Source organism: Dermacentor variabilis, chromosome 8 (genome assembly GCF_050947875.1).
Source record: "Dermacentor variabilis isolate Ectoservices chromosome 8, ASM5094787v1, whole genome shotgun sequence".
NCBI classification, from domain to species: Eukaryota; Metazoa; Arthropoda; class Arachnida; order Ixodida; family Ixodidae; genus Dermacentor; species Dermacentor variabilis.
Genome location: NC_134575.1, coordinates 84,387,542 through 84,408,855, shown reverse-complemented (window position 1 = coordinate 84,408,855; position 21,314 = coordinate 84,387,542). Strand labels below are relative to the sequence as shown.

The 21,314-nt window shown below is 48.4% G+C and overlaps 1 protein-coding gene across 2 annotated transcripts in view; it reads right to left on the bottom strand.

The window, feature by feature from the left end:
• The window catches only part of LOC142591148 (uncharacterized), a 106,290-nt gene that overhangs the window by 69,186 nt on the left and 15,790 nt on the right, over positions 1-21,314 (bottom strand). For both annotated transcript variants that reach the window (XM_075703522.1, XM_075703523.1), the window contains exons 3-4: positions 19,079-19,255; positions 7,117-7,193 (exon numbers count right to left, since the gene is read on the bottom strand). In XM_075703522.1, coding sequence (XP_075559637.1) covers positions 7,117-7,193; positions 19,079-19,255 — 254 coding nt within the window. The remainder of the gene's footprint in view (positions 1-7,116; positions 7,194-19,078; positions 19,256-21,314) is intronic.

Sequence of the window (21,314 nt, the reverse complement as noted above, 5' to 3'; positions counted from 1 at the left end):
GCGGCCAGCATGGCGTCTCAGTCATCGACGCAGGAGGTGTCCCGTACCGCATGTCTCCTGTGTCTGGCTTGCGGTTGTGGTGGACATCCTCGCCAGATCTTGCAGGCCGTATTCCGGAGGCAGTCTTTGAAGCCGTCGGCTTTTGCGTAGGCTGTCCGTTTCCAGTTTCTGGGAGTCAGAGTACATAGACCCGTACCCAGCACCTCCGCCAGTTTGTCACATACAAAACCACAAAAGACTTCTCTCGACGCTATAGATCTTTTTTATGAAGATGTACTGGCACCTTCGTCGTTCTATTCTTCTGGGAGCAACCCAACATGCCTTGCATGTTACACGGAATTGCAGCGAGGGGCTGTCAGTTGTGTCACAGTCGTGGCAATATGATACAATTACGAAGAATTGACGTCGATGGAACAACGAAGGCGGTAGGACAACGACGACATGACGTTACTGAAAAGATGACGATAGTAAAACGAGAGCGCAACGTCGACAGCATGACGACAATTGTATGACGGCGACTGCATGACGAAAATCTGATGACGAGCTGGAATGACCACGACGAACCGACGACGACGTCATCACGACAGCAGTGTGACAATTCATTTTCATGACGGTATGACGACAATGACATGATGAGACGACGGCATGACCATAGTTGGGTGATAAAGACGGAATGACGATAATCCAACCACCAGACGGCATCATGAGTACATGCCTAGTGGTTCAAGGTATTAGGCAATATTGAGTTGTTTTATACTAGTACCTAACACCTATTGGCTGAGTTTATTTTGTATTTTAGAAAATATAATATACTGTCAATACGTTTGTGCCTCCAGTCCTATATGAAAAATGAAATTCTTGATATGAATATCTTCGTAACTTTCATGGGCTGGTATTATACGACAGGCATACCGGCGCTCCAAAGCCTTTCTGATCGTCTGAGGTCCTTAGTTTTGATCATTATTCCAGGCCAGATCGTGACTTTTCGGAGGAAAGCAGTGAGGCGTCGATCGCGTTTTGCTAAAAGTTCAACCGTGAGTGTGCTGCAGCGCGTGCGCTATAACGAAATTTTACAACGAACCTCTTCTCATGCTCGTCTCCGTGTGTCGACACAAAACTCGAGCCTTCTCCTCCGGCGTCCGCGTCAGACGCCACCTGCCCCCCCCCAGGTTTTCGTCTTCAGTTTCTCGCAAATACTCTGGATGGAAACAGAATACTCAATCTAATGTAGGCATCGAGTAAAAAACATACTGCAATTAGCCGCTAAAATGACTCTATCATTTACTTGTCATAATGAATTAGTTCCCAGTGAAGTTCAAAACGTTACAGAGGTCCCGTCTGCCGTCAATACATGGCCGTCTTCGGAGGGCGTATGGTTACAGAAAACACCTGTAACTCTTCCTTTATAGAAAATATCTCCCCAAAAACTAAAGCAAAACTAACCGCTAAGACAGCTATAACATTACGTCGAGTTTCATACCCTTTTCGCAATTTCACAGTGAAGTTGTAAATATTCTTGAATATTCTTATTCTTGAAAGCTGTCGGGCTTCTTCGGCGCACTGGAGATAGCTAGCGACGTCAACATTCTCTTCGCCAGTTACGTGGGGCAGCATGGCGTCAAGCGTCGTCGTCGGGATCCTGCCGTAAACCAGCTTAAACGGCGTGATCTGTGTTATTTCTTGCATCGCCGTGTTGTAAGCGAATGTTACGTACGGCAGGACGGCATCCCAGGCCTTGTGTTCGACGTCGACGTACATCGCTAGCATGTCGACGAGGGTCTTATTCAGCCGCTCCGTAAGACCATTCATCTGCGGGTGGTAGGCTGTTGTCCTCCTGTGCCTTGTCTGACTGTATTTCAGAATGGCTTGGGTGAGCTCCGCTGTGAAGGCCGTTCCTCTGTCGGTGATGAGGACTTCCGGGGCGCCATGTCGCAGCAGGATGTTTTCGACAAAGAATTTCGCCACTTCGGCTGCGCTACCTTTCGGCAGTGCTTTTGTTTCAGCGAAGCGGGTGGGGTAGTCCGTCGCCACGACGACCCACTTATTTCCGGTTATTGACGTCGGAAAGGGTCCCAGCATGTCCATCCCGATCTGCTGGAATGGTCGGCAAGGATGCTCGATTCGCTGTAGTAATCCGGCTGGCCTTGTCGGCGGTGTCTTGCGTCGCTGACAGTCTCGGCAAGTTCTGACATAACGGGCGACGTCAGCGGTCAGGTGCGGCCAATAATACTTTTCTTGTATCCTCGATAGTGTCCGGGAAAATCCGAGGTGTCCAGCGGTCGGATCGTCATGTAGGGCATGCAATACCTCTGGACGAAGTCCTGACGGGACAACAAGAAGGTAATTGGCGCGGACTGGTGAGAAGTTCTTCTTCACGAGTAGATTGTTTTGAAGCGTAAAGGAAGATAATCCGCGCCTAAATGCCCTGGGGACAACGTCGGTGTGCCCTTCCAAATATTCGACGAGGCCTTTTAGCTCCGGGTCTGCCCGTTGGTGTTCAGCGAAGTCCTCCGCGCTTATAATTCCAACGAAGGCGTCGTCATTCTCGTCATCTTGCGGCGGCGGGTCAATGGGTGCGCGTGGTAGGCAATCGGCATCGGAGTGTTTTCGTCCGGACTTGTAGGTTACAGTGATGCCGTATTCTTGTAGTCTGAGGCTCCACCGCGCCAGTCGTCCTAAAGGATCCTTTATATTCGCTAGCCAACACAATGCGTGATGGTCACTGACGACTTTGAATGGCCTGCCATAAAGATAAGGGCGAAATTTAGCTGTAGCCCAAACGATGGCGAGGCATTCCTTTTCGGTCGTAGAATAGTTGCCTTCTGCTTTTGATAGCGACCGGCTAGCGTAAGCTATCACCTGTTCGACTCCGTTTCTTCTCTGGACTAGAACGGCACCGAGGCCTAGGCTACTGGCGTCAGTATGGATTTCTGTATCGGCGTACTCGTCGAAGTGCGCAAGTACCGGCGGCGACTGCATGCGTCGTTTGAGTTCTTCAAATGCGTCGGCCTGCGGCGTTTCCCACTTGAACTCAACATCACATTTAGTTAGACGTGTCAAAGGCTCGGTGATGCGTGAAAAGTTCTTGAGAAAGCGCCTGTAGTAAGCACACATGCCAAGGAATCTACGCACTGCCTTCTTGTTGATGGGTTGCGGGAACTGTGTGGTGGCAGGTCTTTTGCGGGTCTGAATGGACACCAGATTTGCTGATTACGTGGTCTAGGAACAGAAGCTCATCGTAAGCGAAGCGGCATTTTTGCGGCTTCAGAGTAAGCCCTGACGACTTGATGGCTTCTAGTACTGTCGCAAGCCGCCTGAGGTGATCGTCGAGATTTCCAGCGAAGACAACGACGTCATCCAAATAAACGAGACAGGTCTGCCACTTCAGTCCTGCTAACACCGTGTCCATGACCCGCTGGAACGTTGCAGGCGCCGAGCACAGTTCGAATGGCATAACCTTGAACTCGTAGAGGCCGTCTGGGGTGATGAAGGCCGTCTTTTCGCGATCTCTTTCGTCGACTTCTATTTGCCAATAGCCAGACTTGAGGTCCATCGACGAGAAGTTTTTAGCGTTGCAGAGCCGATCCAATCCGTCGTCTATTCGTGGGAGGGGGTATACGTCCTTCTTCGTGATCTTGTTCGGACGACGATAATCGACGCAGAAACGTAGGGTTCCGTCCTTTTTCTTTACCAGGAAAACAGGGGATGCCCACGCACTTTTTGACGGCTGGATGATGTCGTTGCGCAGCATTTCGTTGACTTGTTTTCTTATAGCTGCACGTTCTCGCGGCGAAACTCGGTAAGGGCTGTGGCGGAGAGGTAGAGCGCACTCCTCGGTGATTATGCGATGCTTGGCGACTGGTGTTCGTCGAATCCTCGATGACGTCGAAAAGCAGCCTTTGTATCGTCGGAGCAGACTTCCGAGCTGCTGTTGCTTAACCACGGGGAGACTTGGATTAATGTCGTAGTCTGGTTCGGGAACCATCGCCGTCCGGATAGATGCGGCGGAATCCGAGAGGACAAACGCATTACTAGTTTCCAGAATTTCCTCGATGTACGCGATCGTCGTGCCCTTGTTGATGTGCTTGAACTCTTGGCTGAAGTTTGTCAGCAACACTTCAGTTTTCCCTCCATGCGGTCGAGCGATCCCTCTTGCGACGCAAATTTCACGGTCTATCAGTAGACGTTGGTCGCCTTCGGTGACGCCTTCTACGTCAGCGGGTATTTCGGTTCCGACCGAAATAACAATGCTCTAGCGAGGCGGGATGCTCACTTGATCTTCGAGAACACTCAAGGTGTGGTGACTTAGAAATCTCTCCGGCGGTATCGCTTGACCTTCCGACAGCGTTATCGATTTTGACTTCAGGTCTATGATTGCGCCGTGATGGTTCAGGAAGTCCATGCCGAGAATGACGTCTCGTGAATACTTTTGGAGGATAACGAAGGTGGCAGGGTAAGTCCGGTCATGAACGGTTATTCTTGCCGTGCAGATTCCAGTCGGCGTAATGAGGTGTCCTCCAGCGGTCCGAATTTGAAGGCCCTCCCATGCAGTCTTAACCTTCTTCAACTGGGCGGCGATGTGTCCACTCATTACGGAGTAATCGGCCCCTGTGTCGACTAAGGCAGTGACTGCGTGGCCGTCGAGAAGTACGTCGAGGTCGGTGGTTCTTTGTCTGGCATTGCAGTTGGGTCTTGGCGTCGAATCACGGCTGCGTCGTGTTGAACTGAAGCTGGAACGTCGCGTCGTCAAGCCGCCTTTCGTCGGTGTAGTCTTGGCTTCCTGATTTCATCGGGACGGCGGCGTGTCGTCATTAGGTCGTCGAGATGGTTTCTTTGTCGTCTTCGTCGGCGGCGGAGGATCTTCGTCAGTTCGACGAACAGCAACCGCACCTCCATCGGTTGCTGCTTTTAGTTTTCCGGATATGGGCTCGCTGACCGGCCCCGGGCTGCGCCAGTGTATGGTCTGCGCTGCGGCGAGAGGTAGGGGCCTGGTGATGGCGAACGCGACGGTCGTCGAGAGCTCCACTGAGTAGCGGCGAGGTAGTCGGCGATATCGCGAGGGCGTTCACCTTGCTGCGGGCGCGGAGCGTTGACGGCGAAACCTCGCAGTCCCATCTCCCGGTGTGGGCATCGGCGATACACATGGCCGGCTTCTCCGTAATGATAGCAGAGCGGGCGGTGGTCGGGGGCTCGCCAAATGTCCGTCTTCCTCGCGTAGGTGCGCTGGGCGACGGGGGGGCATGCTGGAGGCGGTGGTGGTGCGGACGACGGAATCGCGTCGTTGCAGGGCCCTGGCGAGGTCGCGGAGGGGGACCTTGACGGCGTGCGACGGCGGCGTATGTCATCGCTTCTGGCTGGGGCTGCGGTAATTGTGGTTGCAGCTCGGGAACTCCAAGCGATCGGTGCACCTCTTCTTTCACGATGTCGGCGATCGAAGCCACTTGGGGCTGCGACGAAGGCAGGACCTTGCTCAGTTCTTCGCGCACAATGGCCCTGATGGTCTCCTGAAGTTCGCCGGAATCCAGTCCTTGGATGGCGTACTGCGGCAGGAGCCCCTGGCGGTTATATTTCCGGGTGCGCATCTCCAGAATTTTCTCCGTCGTCGATGCCTCTGCTGAAAACTCAGCTACGGTCTTCGGCGGGTTACGAATCAGTCTTGCGAAAAGTTCTTGCTTGACGCCCCGCATCATGAAGCGGACTTTTTTCTCCTCTGACATTTCCGGGTCGGCGTGCCGGAAAAGACAGGCCATCTCCTCCGTGAAGATCGCGATCGTCTCGTTTGGCAGCTGCACTCTGGTTTCTAGTAGTGCTTGGGCTCGCTCTTTTCTCACGACGCTTGTAAACGTTTGCAAGAAGCCGCTTCGGAACAGGTCCCACGTCGTTAAGGTGGCTTCTCGATTCTCGAACCAGGTCCTGGCGGCGTCTTCCAGTGCGGAATAGACATGCCGCAGCTTGTCGTCGCTGTCCCAACTGTTAAACGTAGCGACCCTCTCATACGTCTCGAGCCAGATTTCCGGGTCCTCGAATGTTGATCCGCGGAACATCGGAGGTTCCCTGGGCTGCTGCAGCACGATGGGGGACGCTGGGGCTTCCATTGGGGTTGCCTTGTCCACAATCTTCTTGGTCTTATCAGGTAGAAGTCCGTGCTCCAGGGGCAGCTGTTGAAGACGGCGGCTTGCTCGATGCTCCGGGACTACGTTGGTGTTCACTTTGCGGTCCGGGCTTGGATCACGGCTTGTCGGGGGCGTCCGGTACATGAACGAAAAGCACCTCCACCAGATGTCACGTGGTGGTGACGTTGAAGAACAGAGTAGCAAATACTGTGAAAGACAAAACCAACTTTTATTGGGGGATCCTGTGCCCACAAAAACAGGCTACCCTTATAGCAAACCCGCCTTGGTTGCTCAGTGGCTATGGTGTTGGGCTGCTGAGCACGAGGTCGCGGGATCGAATCCCGGCCACGGCGGCCGCATTTCGATGGGGGCGAAATGCGAAAACACCCGTGTGCTTAGATTTAGGTGCACGTTAAGGAACCCCAGGTGGTCAAAATTTCCGGGGTCCCCCACTACGACGTGCCTCAAAATCAGAAAGTGGTTTTGGCACGTAAAACCCCAAATACTACTACTACTACCCTTATAGCACAATGATAGCGGCGAACACGGTCGGCGATCGTCGAAAATCTGATCAGCGGGTCAAGCGCGTCGGCTTTTATACAGCAGTCGACGAATGTTCCAGACTAATCGTCGGGACCCGCATGCCTTCCACAAAGTTCTACACCATTCGAGTCACGCGATAAAATCAGATAACACAAGGTTCGGCGACAACAGACAGCGAATAGAAGCATCCATATCTTTCCAGAAACTTCGGATAAATGCAGGCGCGTCCCGCGCTGTGCGATAACATTTGTTAGGCGGCGAAATGTGGTGGCCCGATAAAGATAAGTACATGTGTCAGTATTATTGAAATATTTAGAGTTCGTTTTACCACCTTCTCTACAAGTTTTTGGGCATTATCATGAAATGAATGTTTCAGGACTTATATAGACAGAAATCTATTCACACCGTACCATGCTGTGAATTAGCCTGGTACACAAATCCTAGAGCTAAGAAAACGCACCTTTAAAGTGCCTCCAGGAATGTGGGTTCCAGGTGGGAACTGGAAACTCGGTCGTTTGGGCTTCCTCTTAGCAGGATCTTCAGCGACAAGAAAAATAAGTGGTTTGTATGTTAAACTCTTAAATCAGTACTACTTATTGCGCGTTTGCTGAAAACCATAATACTAACATAAAATACTTATTTCTGCGAAAATGGCATGGCAGTACTGAGCGCGAGAGCGCGGGATTGAATCCCGGCCAGTGAGGCCGCATTTCGCTGAGGGGGAAGGCAAAAACGTCCGTGTTCCCTGCATTGTGGTGTATGTTAAAGAACCCCAGGTGGTGAGAATTAACCCGGAGTCCCACACTGCGGCATACCTCGTAGTCATGTCGTAGTTTTCGCGCGTACAACCCCAGAATTTAATTTCTCTCTGACAAATTTTTATTTCATCTGTAGTATACTGCATTCACCTTGAAAACACTATGATACTCGTTTGCTGCAACATTCATCGAAAAACACTTCACTACAAGCGCTCCATTGAAAAGGCGTTTGTAAGATACCATCTAAGCAAATAATATTCAGCAGCAGTCGATGCAGTGCCAATGCAAGCAATCCCCTCGTTATACCTCAAATAAAGAAAAAGAACTGCTAAGACTTGTAGCCCACGCCTCAAATCGAAGAGGCGATCTCAAAGAAGACAATTTGCTCAGAACATATCAGGCATTCCTCCTGAGTCATCTTATGTACATCGCGTCGTAGCTTAATTGGGGTAAAACAGTAAAGGTCAAGCTCGACTTCCTAATCAGAACGGGCCTCAAGCGCGTGCTCGGATTTCCGCAGTCCACAAGCACTGAGGAAATGCTGGAGCTAGGACTCCATAACACCATCGATGAGCTAATAGAAGCTCACACGGAGGCTCAAATAATGAGACTATCATCCACTAAGCCAGGGATCACGATTTTAGAAGAAGCAGGAATCCAATCCATATATGAGCCGGCGACCAAAGTTAGCTTGACACGGGAAACCAGACCTCGCATCACGGTTGACCCCGTCCCGCGAAACATCCACGCAGTCAATAACGAGGGTAGAAGATTTCCGTGAGCCAAGTCCATCCTTAAAAAAATAAATCAGCAGAAACTAGATGCCCTCTTTGTCGACGCTGCCAGATATGATAGTGGGTTCGCTGTCTCGGTGGTAGACGCGGTGGGCAACCTGGTCAATGCAGCCTCTGCTTACACGCAGTAGGCCGATGTGGCGGAGAAACCGCCGGTCGCTCTGGCTTTTCACAGCTCAAAAGTTCCCGCTATGCTCTTCTCGGACTCGCGCACGGTGGTTAAATCCGTCTCGTCGGCCCTCGTGTCTGTACAGGCGATCAGCATTTGGAACAAAACACTTCAAAAAACTAGGGAGAGCAGCGACGGAGGATACCACATCTCGTGGTTGCCAGGCCACCTAGATAGCTCACTTAACCCGCTTGGATGTGATCCTAACGAACAGGCCCACCGCAGAGGGCGCGATTTCACGTACCACGCTGTCGCAGATAGCCAGGCTTGGAACGAGGTCAAAATCCACAAAGATTCATTATAAATTTTCCACGAAATTGTTTCCCATTATCCACTCAGCAGGAGGACATTTCCACTACCTCACCCCGAATTGAACAAACCTCAGGCTAGCACTCTCAGAATTCCGCGAACCCGTTCGTATCCCACTCCTCGGTCCGTTAACAAGATAGATCCTGACCACTCACAGTCGTGTCCCAAATGTGGTCATCACTCATGCTCTCTTGAAAACATGCTGTGGCTCTGCCCAGCCCTTTATGCCTCTCCACCCATCACGAAATAACAATGGCAGGAATCCCTCAAGAGCAGCAATCTCCACATTCACTTTCAGGCTGTCCAGAAGGCCCGCGACATTGCGGTGGGACTTCATCTCCCGGTCCCATCGTGGACGGAGCCACCGACTTGATTTCAGCTTTGGAGCCTTCGGCTTTGGCTCCCCAAGATCTCCATCCCTCAGGACTCAAGTAAAGTTTGTATGAAGTCATGCTACTGTTTGCACTGCTGTGGACGCATATTGTTACGTAGAAAGACGCCGACGAAGAGCTATATACAAGTATATTTACAAGGCAATACGCCGCACTTGGTCAAGAGGCAACAGCCCGCGCTAGCCTCTAATCGTCGTCGTCGTCTTCACCCTGCTCGCCTCTTTTGTCATCGCAAATACTGTTCCGTAGCAATATCAAAGCACTGAGAATTCTTACGATAATTTTGTTATGAGTTTCACGCTGCAGTTTATTGTAAGGTCGGCTATCCCAAACCTACCAGGTTTTGGCAACTGCGTACTGCCTGCACCTTTATTATTTTTGTTTTACTATTGTGGGCGAGGTGCTCAACAAGGTTTTATTGGACCGCTGCTTTTCTTGCTGACAGATACGCAACAACACAAGATAAGCATTACGTCATATCCTTCAAGTGTGTCCGAACACCACTTCATTTTCCTACGTAAAAAAACCTTTCAGTCATCGGAGATAGCGTCCACCTGTGCTAACGGTATAACTCGTGTCGTTTCTGCTATCAGCTGCTTAGCCTAATCTTTAGATATTTGTGTCATTTTTGTACTGCGAATAATTGCTAAATGCTAAATCTTCTGAATGAAGTTTTCATGCTTAAAAAACGGCTGCGCAGAAAACCACAAGGACTAATTTTTCGCCTTCGCAGAGCCTTTCTTGAAGCGGATCTTTCTGTGGTCATTTTGTACTAGGAATTGATTACTGCCTAGCTTTGACGCTTGCATAGTAGAAAATTATTATGGGGATCAAAGGAAATTTCCTGATTCGTTGCGGGCATTGCGAATGTGATTACCTCGGCTTTCTCATTTTGCCTCATGCATATGCAGTGTTCTAGAGACTTCGTTATATATTTGACAAAGGAATTAATTGGCTTGCGGCTGAGAGACAGTTTCCGCAGCAGCTGGAGATAGAGTCACTGATTATTAAATTACGATATAAGCGCATATTTCATTTTGGTACGCCGGACATATTCATCGAAGCAACTAAGTGCTGTCCTTGCTCTCTACTAACTCTTCCTGGCAGTTTCACATAAAGTGTAATCCATGTGGCGATTTACTTTTCGGTTTCTAAATCCTGGTCTTGTTAAATGTAGTACGCGTGCTAGACTGTACCTTAGTTATTTTTGGAAATACATAACACAAGAAAACAAGCGGCTTAATTTACCGCTTTGGTCTATTGAATTAACAAATGTTTGATGTTTAATGGCGCAAGGGCCAGGTATGGCCAAAGAGCGCCATGCTAGTACTAATGAGTTCGCAGTGGAAATGATGGGGTTTCACATGCTAGAACCACTTTCTGATTATGAGGCGCGCCGTAGTGGAGGACTTCGGAAATTTCGACCACCTGGAGTTCTTTAACGTGCACCTAAATCTAAGCACACGGGTGTTTTAGCATTTCGCCCCTATCGAAATGCGGCCGCTGTGGCCGGGATTCAATCCCGCGACCTCGTGCTCAGCAGCCCAACACCATAGCCACTGAGAAACCGCGGCGGGTGAGTTCGCAGTGGACTGCTTTATCCTATTCGAGCGATGTGCGTAATCTTATCTATTTAAAGAAATATTTAATTTACTGTTACCAGAAGAAAGTAGACGGATCCTACACAAAAAGCTAGGAATATTTAGAAAATGTTGCATAGAGAACAAAAAGTGGGACCCTGGTTTACGTTGTGAATGAAGCTCTGACAATCACGCAGAATTTTCTTTTTTTCCTTATTATCAGTTGAATTTAGTCTTGCTCACGTAAGTGAGCTTGACCGCCATTTATGTGAAGAGAATTCAGAACAAAATCGTGTTTTTGTCGTCCTTATGACGTTCAGCGCGATGTTATTGGGGCTGTGAAACCGACTAGGTGTTCCTCCATTTTTCGAAACAAGCACTCTTGAACCATGTTACCATCAGTTACCGATAGTACACGTCTCACAGTTTCAGAATGCCAATGCCTCACTCCCTGTGCTTTCTTTCATTTCATGCCTTAACGCATGTGTAGTTTAGCAAACCAGACGGGCCTGTGGTCCAGCTCCAGGGTTTTCCTTTCGCTCTCTCTCCTTTGAACCCCACTTAAAGATTTTGCGATCATGGCACCTATGCGCGACACCGACGAGAGACAAGATTTGCTGCCACCACGACGAGATCACTCACTGTAGTCGCTCAGTAGTTCAGTTCTACATATTGAAACCATTTTTGCTCACACTTGAGCAACGCTTCGAGTGACAGTTCCACGGGACACCGGCTGGCTGGGTACGCGCTTCCAGAAGCGTTATTGTTACTACCACGTGTGTCGCTGTTAAACACAGCTTCTGTTTGGTCAGTGCAGCTCCTGGTATATCGCACGTTCCTTGGCGTTGCGCCTTATGCAGCTCAATCTATTTTTCTCGGTTGAACACATCTTCAGCAACTCACTCAAGGTCAAGGGCACTTAGCTATCCCTATACGGATGAATGCGAAAGCATTGCGGCGTCTTCCCAATAAAGCCTCATTTTACGAAACGTAATGATATTGTTTTCACGCTGCCTTGTATCATTTCTCACATCACGTGCCTCGGCCTCGTTCGCGTGCTCGCACGGGCGTCCAAAGGAGCCAGGCGCAGCTACTGACTGGAAAGCCTTCATGGGAACGCACGACAGAACTCAACCAAATCACCGCACCGTCTGGCAGTGCCGCGACGCGCGGCGCAATATATAGACCGGCCACCCACGCTGTTCTATATGACTGCGTGACTTTTTGTGTCATCTCAGTCGAGGTTCGTCCATCGAAGAACACGACATAACTCCCCAAAATTACCGCACCGACTGGCCGTGGGGCATTGCCGTCAGCCCCTTCGCAGAGGGAAGGCAGTATGGGAACGCTGGCATAACGAGTGGCATCGGAGCCAGCTGTGGAAGAAGACCACGAGGAACAAGCGAGCAGTGTCACGAAGCCGCCTCTGTGACCACGTGTCTATTTGTACTGTCTCCGACCACGCCGCCTGATTTTCTGGTTTATGAGTCATATAATGCGTTCGCATTAAACCGTTCTAAAACGACGCCTGTATACGACTCGGATGTCTCGATTTCTTTGTCTCCGTCAATAGAACAGTTCACAGAAGACCATTCTACAAATTAGAGCGTGAAATTCATATCTCGATTGCATTTAAGCATGCAAGACACCCACCCCAGGGATCATTTCAATAAAAAAGGCACAAAACAATTTCAAAACCAAGTGATAGATACGGCGCGTACGATCAGTCCGAAGCAGATAGCTTTCCCCGCATGCGTTTGCCGGTAAATATCACCGTTACAGAAGCTACAGTTGCCGGTAAACGGCAACTGCAGCACACAAAGGATGCAGTGACGTCACTACAGTTTCATTAGTAAAAGGATAATACACCTAGCAGTTGATTTTATTTGTGTTGTGATAAGTCTGCAGGAAGGCCACGCATAGTAAAGACTGCCGAAGAGCAGTGCGAACACGATGAGCAGCAATGAGAACCGCAACGTCAATATGCATTACGGCGGCGTGCTTAGACTATACAGGACGCAGCGGTTTCTACTCAAAGCAAGCCACGCACAGTTAGGAAGCCTGAAGAGCAACGCGCGTATTGTCACCATTCAGAAGCCGCAGGACGTGGGAAAATAGGGCAGAATACTTTAATTAGGCAGCTGATGAATGATTAGGCAGGGACCTCCTCTTCTCTTCTACAGTGCGCGAGATCTTCGTTTTCCCCTGCGTCCCGCATATTGAATGCGGAATTTGCCTCCCTGCAGAATTAGCATCGTCCAGATGCTCACCTAATGGCAGGAAGATGTTTCAGACGAGGGGTGGGCGCATCATTCCGAACATTAAGGCTTCACGTGCACAATGTGCACGACTTCTGGGGAAGATCCCTAGCCCTGGAGGAAGCAGGACTGCCATGGATAACCTGGTGGTTCAGGTTGCTGCGGCATCGCACAACCTTGTATGGGCCGATATTCCTCCTGAATAGCTTTTATGAAAGCCCTCACTGACGGATCTGACTCCACACCCACACCTCATCACTTGGCTGATATGTGGCGCAACGTTTCCATAGATTGTAACGTCGGGCGTCGTAGTACCGTAGTCGGCCGATTCTGACGCGACCAATTGTCTCGCTTATTCAGCCCGTTGAGCAAAAACTTCAGCGTCCTTGCCTATATCATCGCAGTCATGTGGCAACATCGCATCGAGCATCGTCGTCACTTCGAGGCCACCAAGAATTCTAGATGGCGACTTTCGCGTTGTCTCGTGTTGGGCAAGAAGAAACGGGGTTAACCGAGGAGCCCGATTTTTACTATTCATATCATGAGAATTCAACAAAGACATCGAAGACAACGTAGGAGAAATTACATGTACTTACTAATTCAATGAAATAATGATAAAATAATGGCGCTGAAAGTGAACGAAAAAACAACTTGCCGTAGATAGGGAACGATCTCACGTCTTCGCATTGGGCGTGCGATGCTCGCACGCGCGTGAGTATAGGCTGTTTTAATGGCAGCTTTGTCGATTGTATGGCTCATCTATGGCTGTCAATTATTCAATAAATACATTGACATTGTTCGGCGGGTTCCGCACAAGACCAGCAAACAGCTGGTCCTTTACACCGCGAATGAGGTCGTTTAGTTTTTTCGCCTTCGACATCTCGGAGTCTGCACGACGTCAAAGACGAGCCATGTCCTCAGCGAACATGGCAACAGTTTCATTCGGCTTTTGAATCCGTGAGTCGAGAAGATGCTGTCCGTGCTATCGCTTTTCGGTGCTGCTCAAGGTATGGAGGAACTGACGCTGGAACTGATTCCATCTTGGCCAGTTTCCCTTGCGATTTACGAACCAACTTGCGGGCACCGTCTTCAAGAGGGGAAATACACGTGGGATAGCTTCTGTCCAGCATTGCACTCATTATACTTGGATATGCGCTCCTCGAGCCAGTCTTCTGCATCCTCGCAGGCGTTGCCGTGGAAGCTCACGGGAGATCGAGGAGTCTAAAAGTCACCTTTGCAGGGCCTGAGTCTGCAATATATTCGACACTCGTTGCAACAGGCAGACTTCCTGAGTAGGGGGGCCAAATTCTCTGCTTAGGCCTAGTGGGCGTCGGCTGGCGTGGTGAACAGGTCTTTCGACACGCGGAAAGCCTCCTGGCAGGCACGTATTCAAGAGGGGGCCCGTCCCCCCCTCCACCCGAACTGAAGCGGCAAACCCCCTCCACCTCCACCGACGCCATCCCTCCTCAACGGCATTCCTAAAGAGCCGCCCAATCAGTCTCTAGACTTGTGGGGTCTGTCACCCGTGCTGTTGGGACAAACGAAAGACAACACAGTAGTGAAAACAATCACAAGGACATTTATTGCACCTTTCATAGATCAATGCCTGCTACCCGAGTTGCTATCCCCAAAACATGCCGATGCGCGCGCGACAAATCGCGGAAGTCCGACTCACCGCGACCGGATAGCGAACGACTATGTTCGCCCCATGCTGGATCCCAACGCCTGATCGTTCGCGCGTACGGTCACGCGAACGGTGGCGTGTTCGAACAAGCCCTCGAGAGACGGTCTCGCAGAAGCATGGATCGGCACACGCACGGACCGTCCGTGCTGCTTGCCGACCTCGAGCCAAAGAGGAAGCGCCTTTTCCTTTCCGCGCCCAAGTAACCTCGCCGTGAGGCGTCGTTAGAAGCGCAACACTCGCGCCATCGCTCGTACTGCGTTTGAACCACACCGACCCCTGCGGGCCCCAGGCCACGCGGCGAAACCAGATTACTGGAGAGGGGAGCTATGCGGGAAAACAACGTATCGGGAGACGCGTGAGAGTCGCGCATCCCCACAGACTTAACAGCTATTCGGCGGTCAACACCGGGCTACTGTTACAATATTATTATGGCCGAGGCGTCGAAGCGACCGCTGATCGGGTCGAGGAAAAGGCCACTGAACTGAGGGCGTGAAAGAGCTTTATATTCTCCCACATAAACTATGGCGGTATGTTTTCGCCTATCTTGTTCATTCGATGATTTCTTCGCAATCTCAAGATGCTGCCGCTGGAAAGGCCCCACTGATTTCTTTTCAAGGACCTAGGTTTCACAGCCATCCCCCCAAAATTTCAAAATTTCAATCAAGCCCTGCAATAACCGTTCAAGCCATAAGAAATATGAATGTCACCAGTTACCTCGTCTACTCTTTTTTCCTTAATTGTACAGCACTTTCCGTGTAAAATTGGCAAGGGGAGAAAAGAGACGCAAGAACTTGAAAATTTAGGCGACCTACAAAGAGAGAGAGCCGAGGAAACAGCCAAACGGGAAGGAAAAGCGAAAATTAACATATTCAACCGTTGTTCTGGAATATATTTATGTGCGAAAATCTATTTGTTTAAAAAGGAAGCTGAGAAAATACCGCTAGAAGTGATGAATGGTTCCCGGTATTTTGAATGACGCGTCTGCAGTTATCATTCAAGCCGCCTGACGGAGCTGCTTTTCTACTCTGCTTACGTGAATGTTTTATATTCTTCCGCGGGGGCTCAATACGTCTCCAACTGCAGCGTCCAGCACTCTACGCGGTTGTACGGGACTGGCGGCCAAGCTTCATTACGCAACTTCCCAAATAACGATACAAATCGGTTTTGGCACCTAACTTGGTAGAGAAGTAAATGAGGCATACAAAATAACTGGGATTTCTCCGCAAATATTTTTCTCAATAACTCTTCGAAGGCTAATTAGAAAAACTCTACCAGAAATCTTCATTTTACGCTTTCGTTTGTTTACTTGTTCTTGGCTGTCTCCTTCCTGGGTTTCTCTCCTGTTCCTGGTTTGCCGTGCAACGTATACAGGTATGTCACAGGCGCACTTGCGAAATACACCTTATTTCATTTCTCTATTTCTGATTACGCGCCTTTATAGCGAACGGGAGGAATTATTAACGTTTCTACTAGTAAATGTACACCCCCTAATTTGCATAGAAAAGTTACCTTGGGTGCTGCCCCTCCCCACCCCCCTCCCTATAGAAAACCTGGGTACGTGCCTGCCTCCTGGGCTTGACGTGAGGCTGTTGATACGCGTTCCAAACATTTACCCAGCACCTCTACCTGTATCGCGATTCACAAGCAGCAGGAACTGGGAAAACAGGGCCAGACATTTTAATTGGGCAAACAGAAAAACGATTAGGCAGGGGCCTGGTCTTCTGTTCTGCAGTGCGTGAGAGCTTCGTTTTTCTTTATGTGCCGCATATTGGGTGTGGCAATACGGTGAGCGGCGAAGGGAAAATCAACGTCAACTGTATTTAAGCGCCTTGCTGTCACTAATTTATTATACTGCATTGATAAATATTTCAAGGCGGCGTCACATTGACCTATTGGATTTGGTGATATTACTGGTACGCTGTCCACACACTTTCCCAGGGTGTAGTATGGGCAAATATATTTAGGCTCAGGCATTTTTCGGCAAAGACCCCAACCCTGTCACACGAAAAAGTTGTAGCTGCAAAAAAAGTGGTTCATTTGCATGGTTAAAATATTTAACCGTTGTATTAGCGTAAACGTGGATGTTTTGTACTTTTATAAGCACCAACGAACAATTTATTCCAAAAATAAATTTAAATAGAATACCCACAAGGGCACATAAGTCTCCTTAGGAAATGCAAGGGCAAGCTGAATGTAGGGGTAAGGCAACTGAAATTTCGGGTTGGCTAAACTAGAAATTTAGAGGCGGGCCAATTCATAATTGGTGACGGGCCAAGCTAAGTTTAGAGATGGACCAACTTGAAATCCAGGGGTGCGTCAGTTTACCTTTCGAGGTTGGCCAACTCGAAATTTGGGGGCGGGCCAACTCAAAATTCAGGGGTGGGCCAACTTGAAATCTGGAGCAACTGAACTTACACATGGGGATGGTCTGACTTGAAACTCGGATGTGCCCGAACTTAAATTTGGGCCTAGGCCAACTTGAAGATTATGATAGGCCAACTTGAAATTTGTGGTGGGTCGAGCTAAATTTAGGGTTGGGCTAACTGCAATTTGGAGGTATTTCGGATTTGGAGGAAAGCTCCAGTCGACTTTATGCATTCTTAGTAGTTGGGTGCTCCAGGAAGCTTATGACGAGACCGCTGGGGGTTTGTTGAGCAAGGCCCGGTGTTTTGGCTATGATGTACGAGCACGCAATCTCTAGCACTGTGCTGTTTGAAAAAATCAGTGCACAGGACATCGTGGCACAGTTGGCAAAATCAAGAACAAATGAAAGTGGAAAATGTGAGTTCGTCGTAAACAGAGACGTTGTCCAACTAGAAGCGCCCAAGTACACTACGATGATTCACGACCTGCCTCACAATTTCGTCACGTACAGCTATCCCTGCATCTGACTTCATTGATAAACGAAAGACAGGAGTGGCAGCCATCCCAGTGTTGTAATGAAAAGCGATTCAGTCGCCTTCTTCCTCAATGGAATTAGTATATTAAGGGCAATGGGCCATGGAAGAAAAGCGCATCTGTCACGTCACCCAGAATGCGCTACACGACTAGGGGGTGTACTAGTTTGTATTCTACCACAGGCTTACCCCTTCATTTCTCTGATTCTTTCGTCGTGGCAGCTAGCGTTTTGATACAGTGCCTTAGATTGCAGCGCCACGTTTGGTATCGGCCTGCATTCTGCATTCTCCGTAGTACAAAGCTAAGAAGACATTGTGCGACATTATGCTGCATTCGGCATATGTCCAAATCACAACGGAACAGGTGATAACTGTTCCTACCTGATTGAAATAAAACTGCTGTAATGTCACCGTTATAATGTCGTCGTTGTCTTGCTTCTGTCAGCACGCACAAGCTCGCGTGAAACTCGGCTGCTCACATTACACAAACCCGTAGGTCCATGTACAAAGTCTTCTAACAGCCATAAACTATGCTGGATAGCGAACTACCACCAAATGTTTGGGTAACGTTGGTACCCACGGTGCATAAGAGCTGCATTCCTTCCAGGCCAGATCAATATACTATTGTTTCAAAAACACTTTAAATAATAGGAGATAAGCATAGAAAGCATTACGTGTCTGACATCATACTCACACCGTTTCAAGGTATAAACAGAGTATGAGAAAAGCTCGTCATGACAGTCGCAACGTCTTTGCGAAACAATCCAGCTTAAAAGAAATAGTGACAGAATGGCGAAAGCAGTTATGTGAAATATGCAAAAGCTTTTCTTAGAACTAGCCTATCAATATGCAGTAATGTACGGTCGAACAATGACAGTCGGAACAATCCAACTCTGGAATGCAAAGAGCAATAGTTTCGTGAAGAACTTGATGAAAAGAGCGCTACGAAGACGCGGACTAAAAGAGCAACATGTACGACGGACAAGGCGCTTGTCCGTCGTACATGTTGTTCTTTTAGTCCGCGTCTTCGTAGCGCTCTTTTCATCAAATATGCAAAACCAACTAGCCCACATCAAGCTTCTGCTGCTTTCGTGAAGAAACAAGCCAAGTAAAAACAATAACGACGCAGCTTGACATTCCCCATTATTTCTAAGGTGCACATAACGTAATAGTGCCAGAATAAATCTTGTTAAATCCCTAGATAAGCCTATAACCCAATCTTGTTAACTCCCTAGTTAAGCCTATAACCCAATAGAGGACTCAAAACTAATCGGTTCTTCTACCTATTATGTATAGTAGGACCTTGATAGAGGAGAGTTTCAAAGTTTGTTTTGAAATAGGGAAAACAATGTTTGTTTCCGCATAACTATACGCCACAACACAACGAAGTTCCATAAACATTGCATTACTTTCTTGAAATTATTGTAGCCACAGTTTCTAAAAGCGAGTCAGCCTTGGCCGATTGCAGAATTCACTTTGACTTTTGTTGCTTTTGGTTTGTATCAGCCATTCTTTTCCTTAGTATGTTATTAGTGCCCATAAAGTATGTTATTAGTGCCCATAAAGGTGACGCTCACTTACCGCACTTGTTTTCTGGGACGCAGATGCCGTCGCTACTCCTGAGCAAGTTCTTGTGGCACCCACAACTTAGTGAGCCTATACTGCATGGCCAAAGTGTTACCTTGGGGCACATTCTTTGTCTCACGAACGGATATCGCTTACAGTAAACCTTTTGCTCATTCTCTCCGCAAGCAGAACCTGGGCGAACAAACCAGGAGACAATATTACTTTCGCACACTTGTAGCAGCAAATGATTCGTTAACTCTCAAAAGAAATGAAATCAAAATATCTCAAGCGTGCGTCTTTACGGTTGGCCGTACCACACGTATTTCGTCACATTGCACCACTCTAGTGAGGTAGCGAGAAAACGGCAGAAAAAATTGATCCTTACGGAAGCTAGTAGCGGCCGCGTTTCTTCGTAGTTTCCTTCAGAGGATGCAATTTTGCATAGACAGTTCTGTGATGGAAGGAACACTGCATCCTAGCCATAGCCGTAAAAGATGGCGCCGCTATTTCATTGATGTTGACTTGACACGTCTTTTGTTTGTTTTTTCTGCAGCAGAAAACACTAACTTCCATTTATTGTCTATTAAGTGATTCGGCAAAACCAATCTTGTGACAAATGTATACACTAATGCGTTTATAATTGAATCTCTATATCAGCAAAACGTATTGCCACCGTCGAAACGAGTTATGCATGCGGCGTGTACTGCAGCATGAGTTCACTTTCGCGCTTCACTAAAAACACTGCGCCACGTGTCCGCGCTTCCACGAAGCCGGAGCGTGGCTTCCGAAATACATAGCGCGCCGGTGCATGCAAACAATCACATAGGCGTCGTTCGACAACAGGGCTCCTCTCTCGCAAATCTTTCTGAACACGCATCTCCGTCTTGTTGTGCTGCCGCGAAGTCCATGGTTGGCCTTCGAGAACAGAGCTGGGGCGCGCCGGTGCCTGCGTGCGCAAAGTATTCTTCCATCTCTTTCCGTAAACTCAGTGGCGTATACTCAGTCACCTGAGTTACCGAGAGTTTCATTGAAGAGCGGCACATAACACAGTGCACTCATGGCGCAGGTCGCTAAAGTATTGCCATGGCTGCGTGCATTGAAAATCAGCACGTACCAAGTGCATTTTTGGGACAGCCTGGTAAACTGTCGCGTTGCTAAGCTTCAGAAACCCTTATCACTTGGGTTAGATTCCGTCGAGCACCTGAGTTGTTTAGGTGATCTTTTAAAGCATTCGCTGTATTAATGTGTTTCATGGACTTTCCGGGGCCCAATTGTCTGTCCACTTTTATATCTAGCTTTTTTATGTCTATAGTAAGATATGCTTATGAATTGAAGACTGATAGGCCCGTTAGCTTGCTTTCAGTATTCTATAAAATATTCACCAACATAATTTCCAACACAATCAGAAAACAGTTGACTTCAATCAATGGACACAACAGGCTGCCTTCAGGAAGGGATATTCTGTAATGGGTTACACATATGTCAGGAATCGGGTAATTGAGAAATGTGCGCAGTGCAATCAGCCGATCTACATGGCTTTCATAAATTATGAAAAAGCATTTGCTTCAGTAGGGATACAAGCACTCATGCAGGCATTGCGTAATAAAGGAGTACACAAGGTATAAGTGAATATCTTGAGAAATATCTGCAAGGACTCGGCAGCAACCTGAATTCCCTGCAAGAAAAGTTGAAAATTAATAATGAAGAAAGCATGAAGGCAAGAAGACAATCTCTCCAATGCTATTCATTGCATACTTTACGAACGAAATGCTTAGTATTCAACCTGTTCAATAAAGAAGGCTTAGAAGTGAGGATGAACGGCGATTATCGCAGAAGCCTTCGGTTTGCAGACGACATTATTCTGTTCAGCAACACTGCAGATCAATTGGAACAAATTATTCAGGACCTTAGCCATGCAAGAGTAAGGTTCACGATTGTTATGACGATAAGAAATTTTTTTCAATAGCCACGCTAGTAAAAAGTAATTCATGATTGCCAGTCAGCCTCTAGAGTCTGCAGAGCAATACGTTTCTTTATTTCATCCACTCACAAGCGACCCTGATCATGAGAAGAAAATTGGCACCCGAATATGACAAGCAGCACGTTTTTGAGGGCTAGTTGGTTCATCCTAGAAGGAAGGTTAAAACTGTGCTGGTTGGAGTGCATGCCGCAGACAGGCACACAAAGTACTTTAATTACAAGGTCCTGAAAAGCTTTGACCTATGGCAGAGCTGCGGGCCGCTCCCACGTG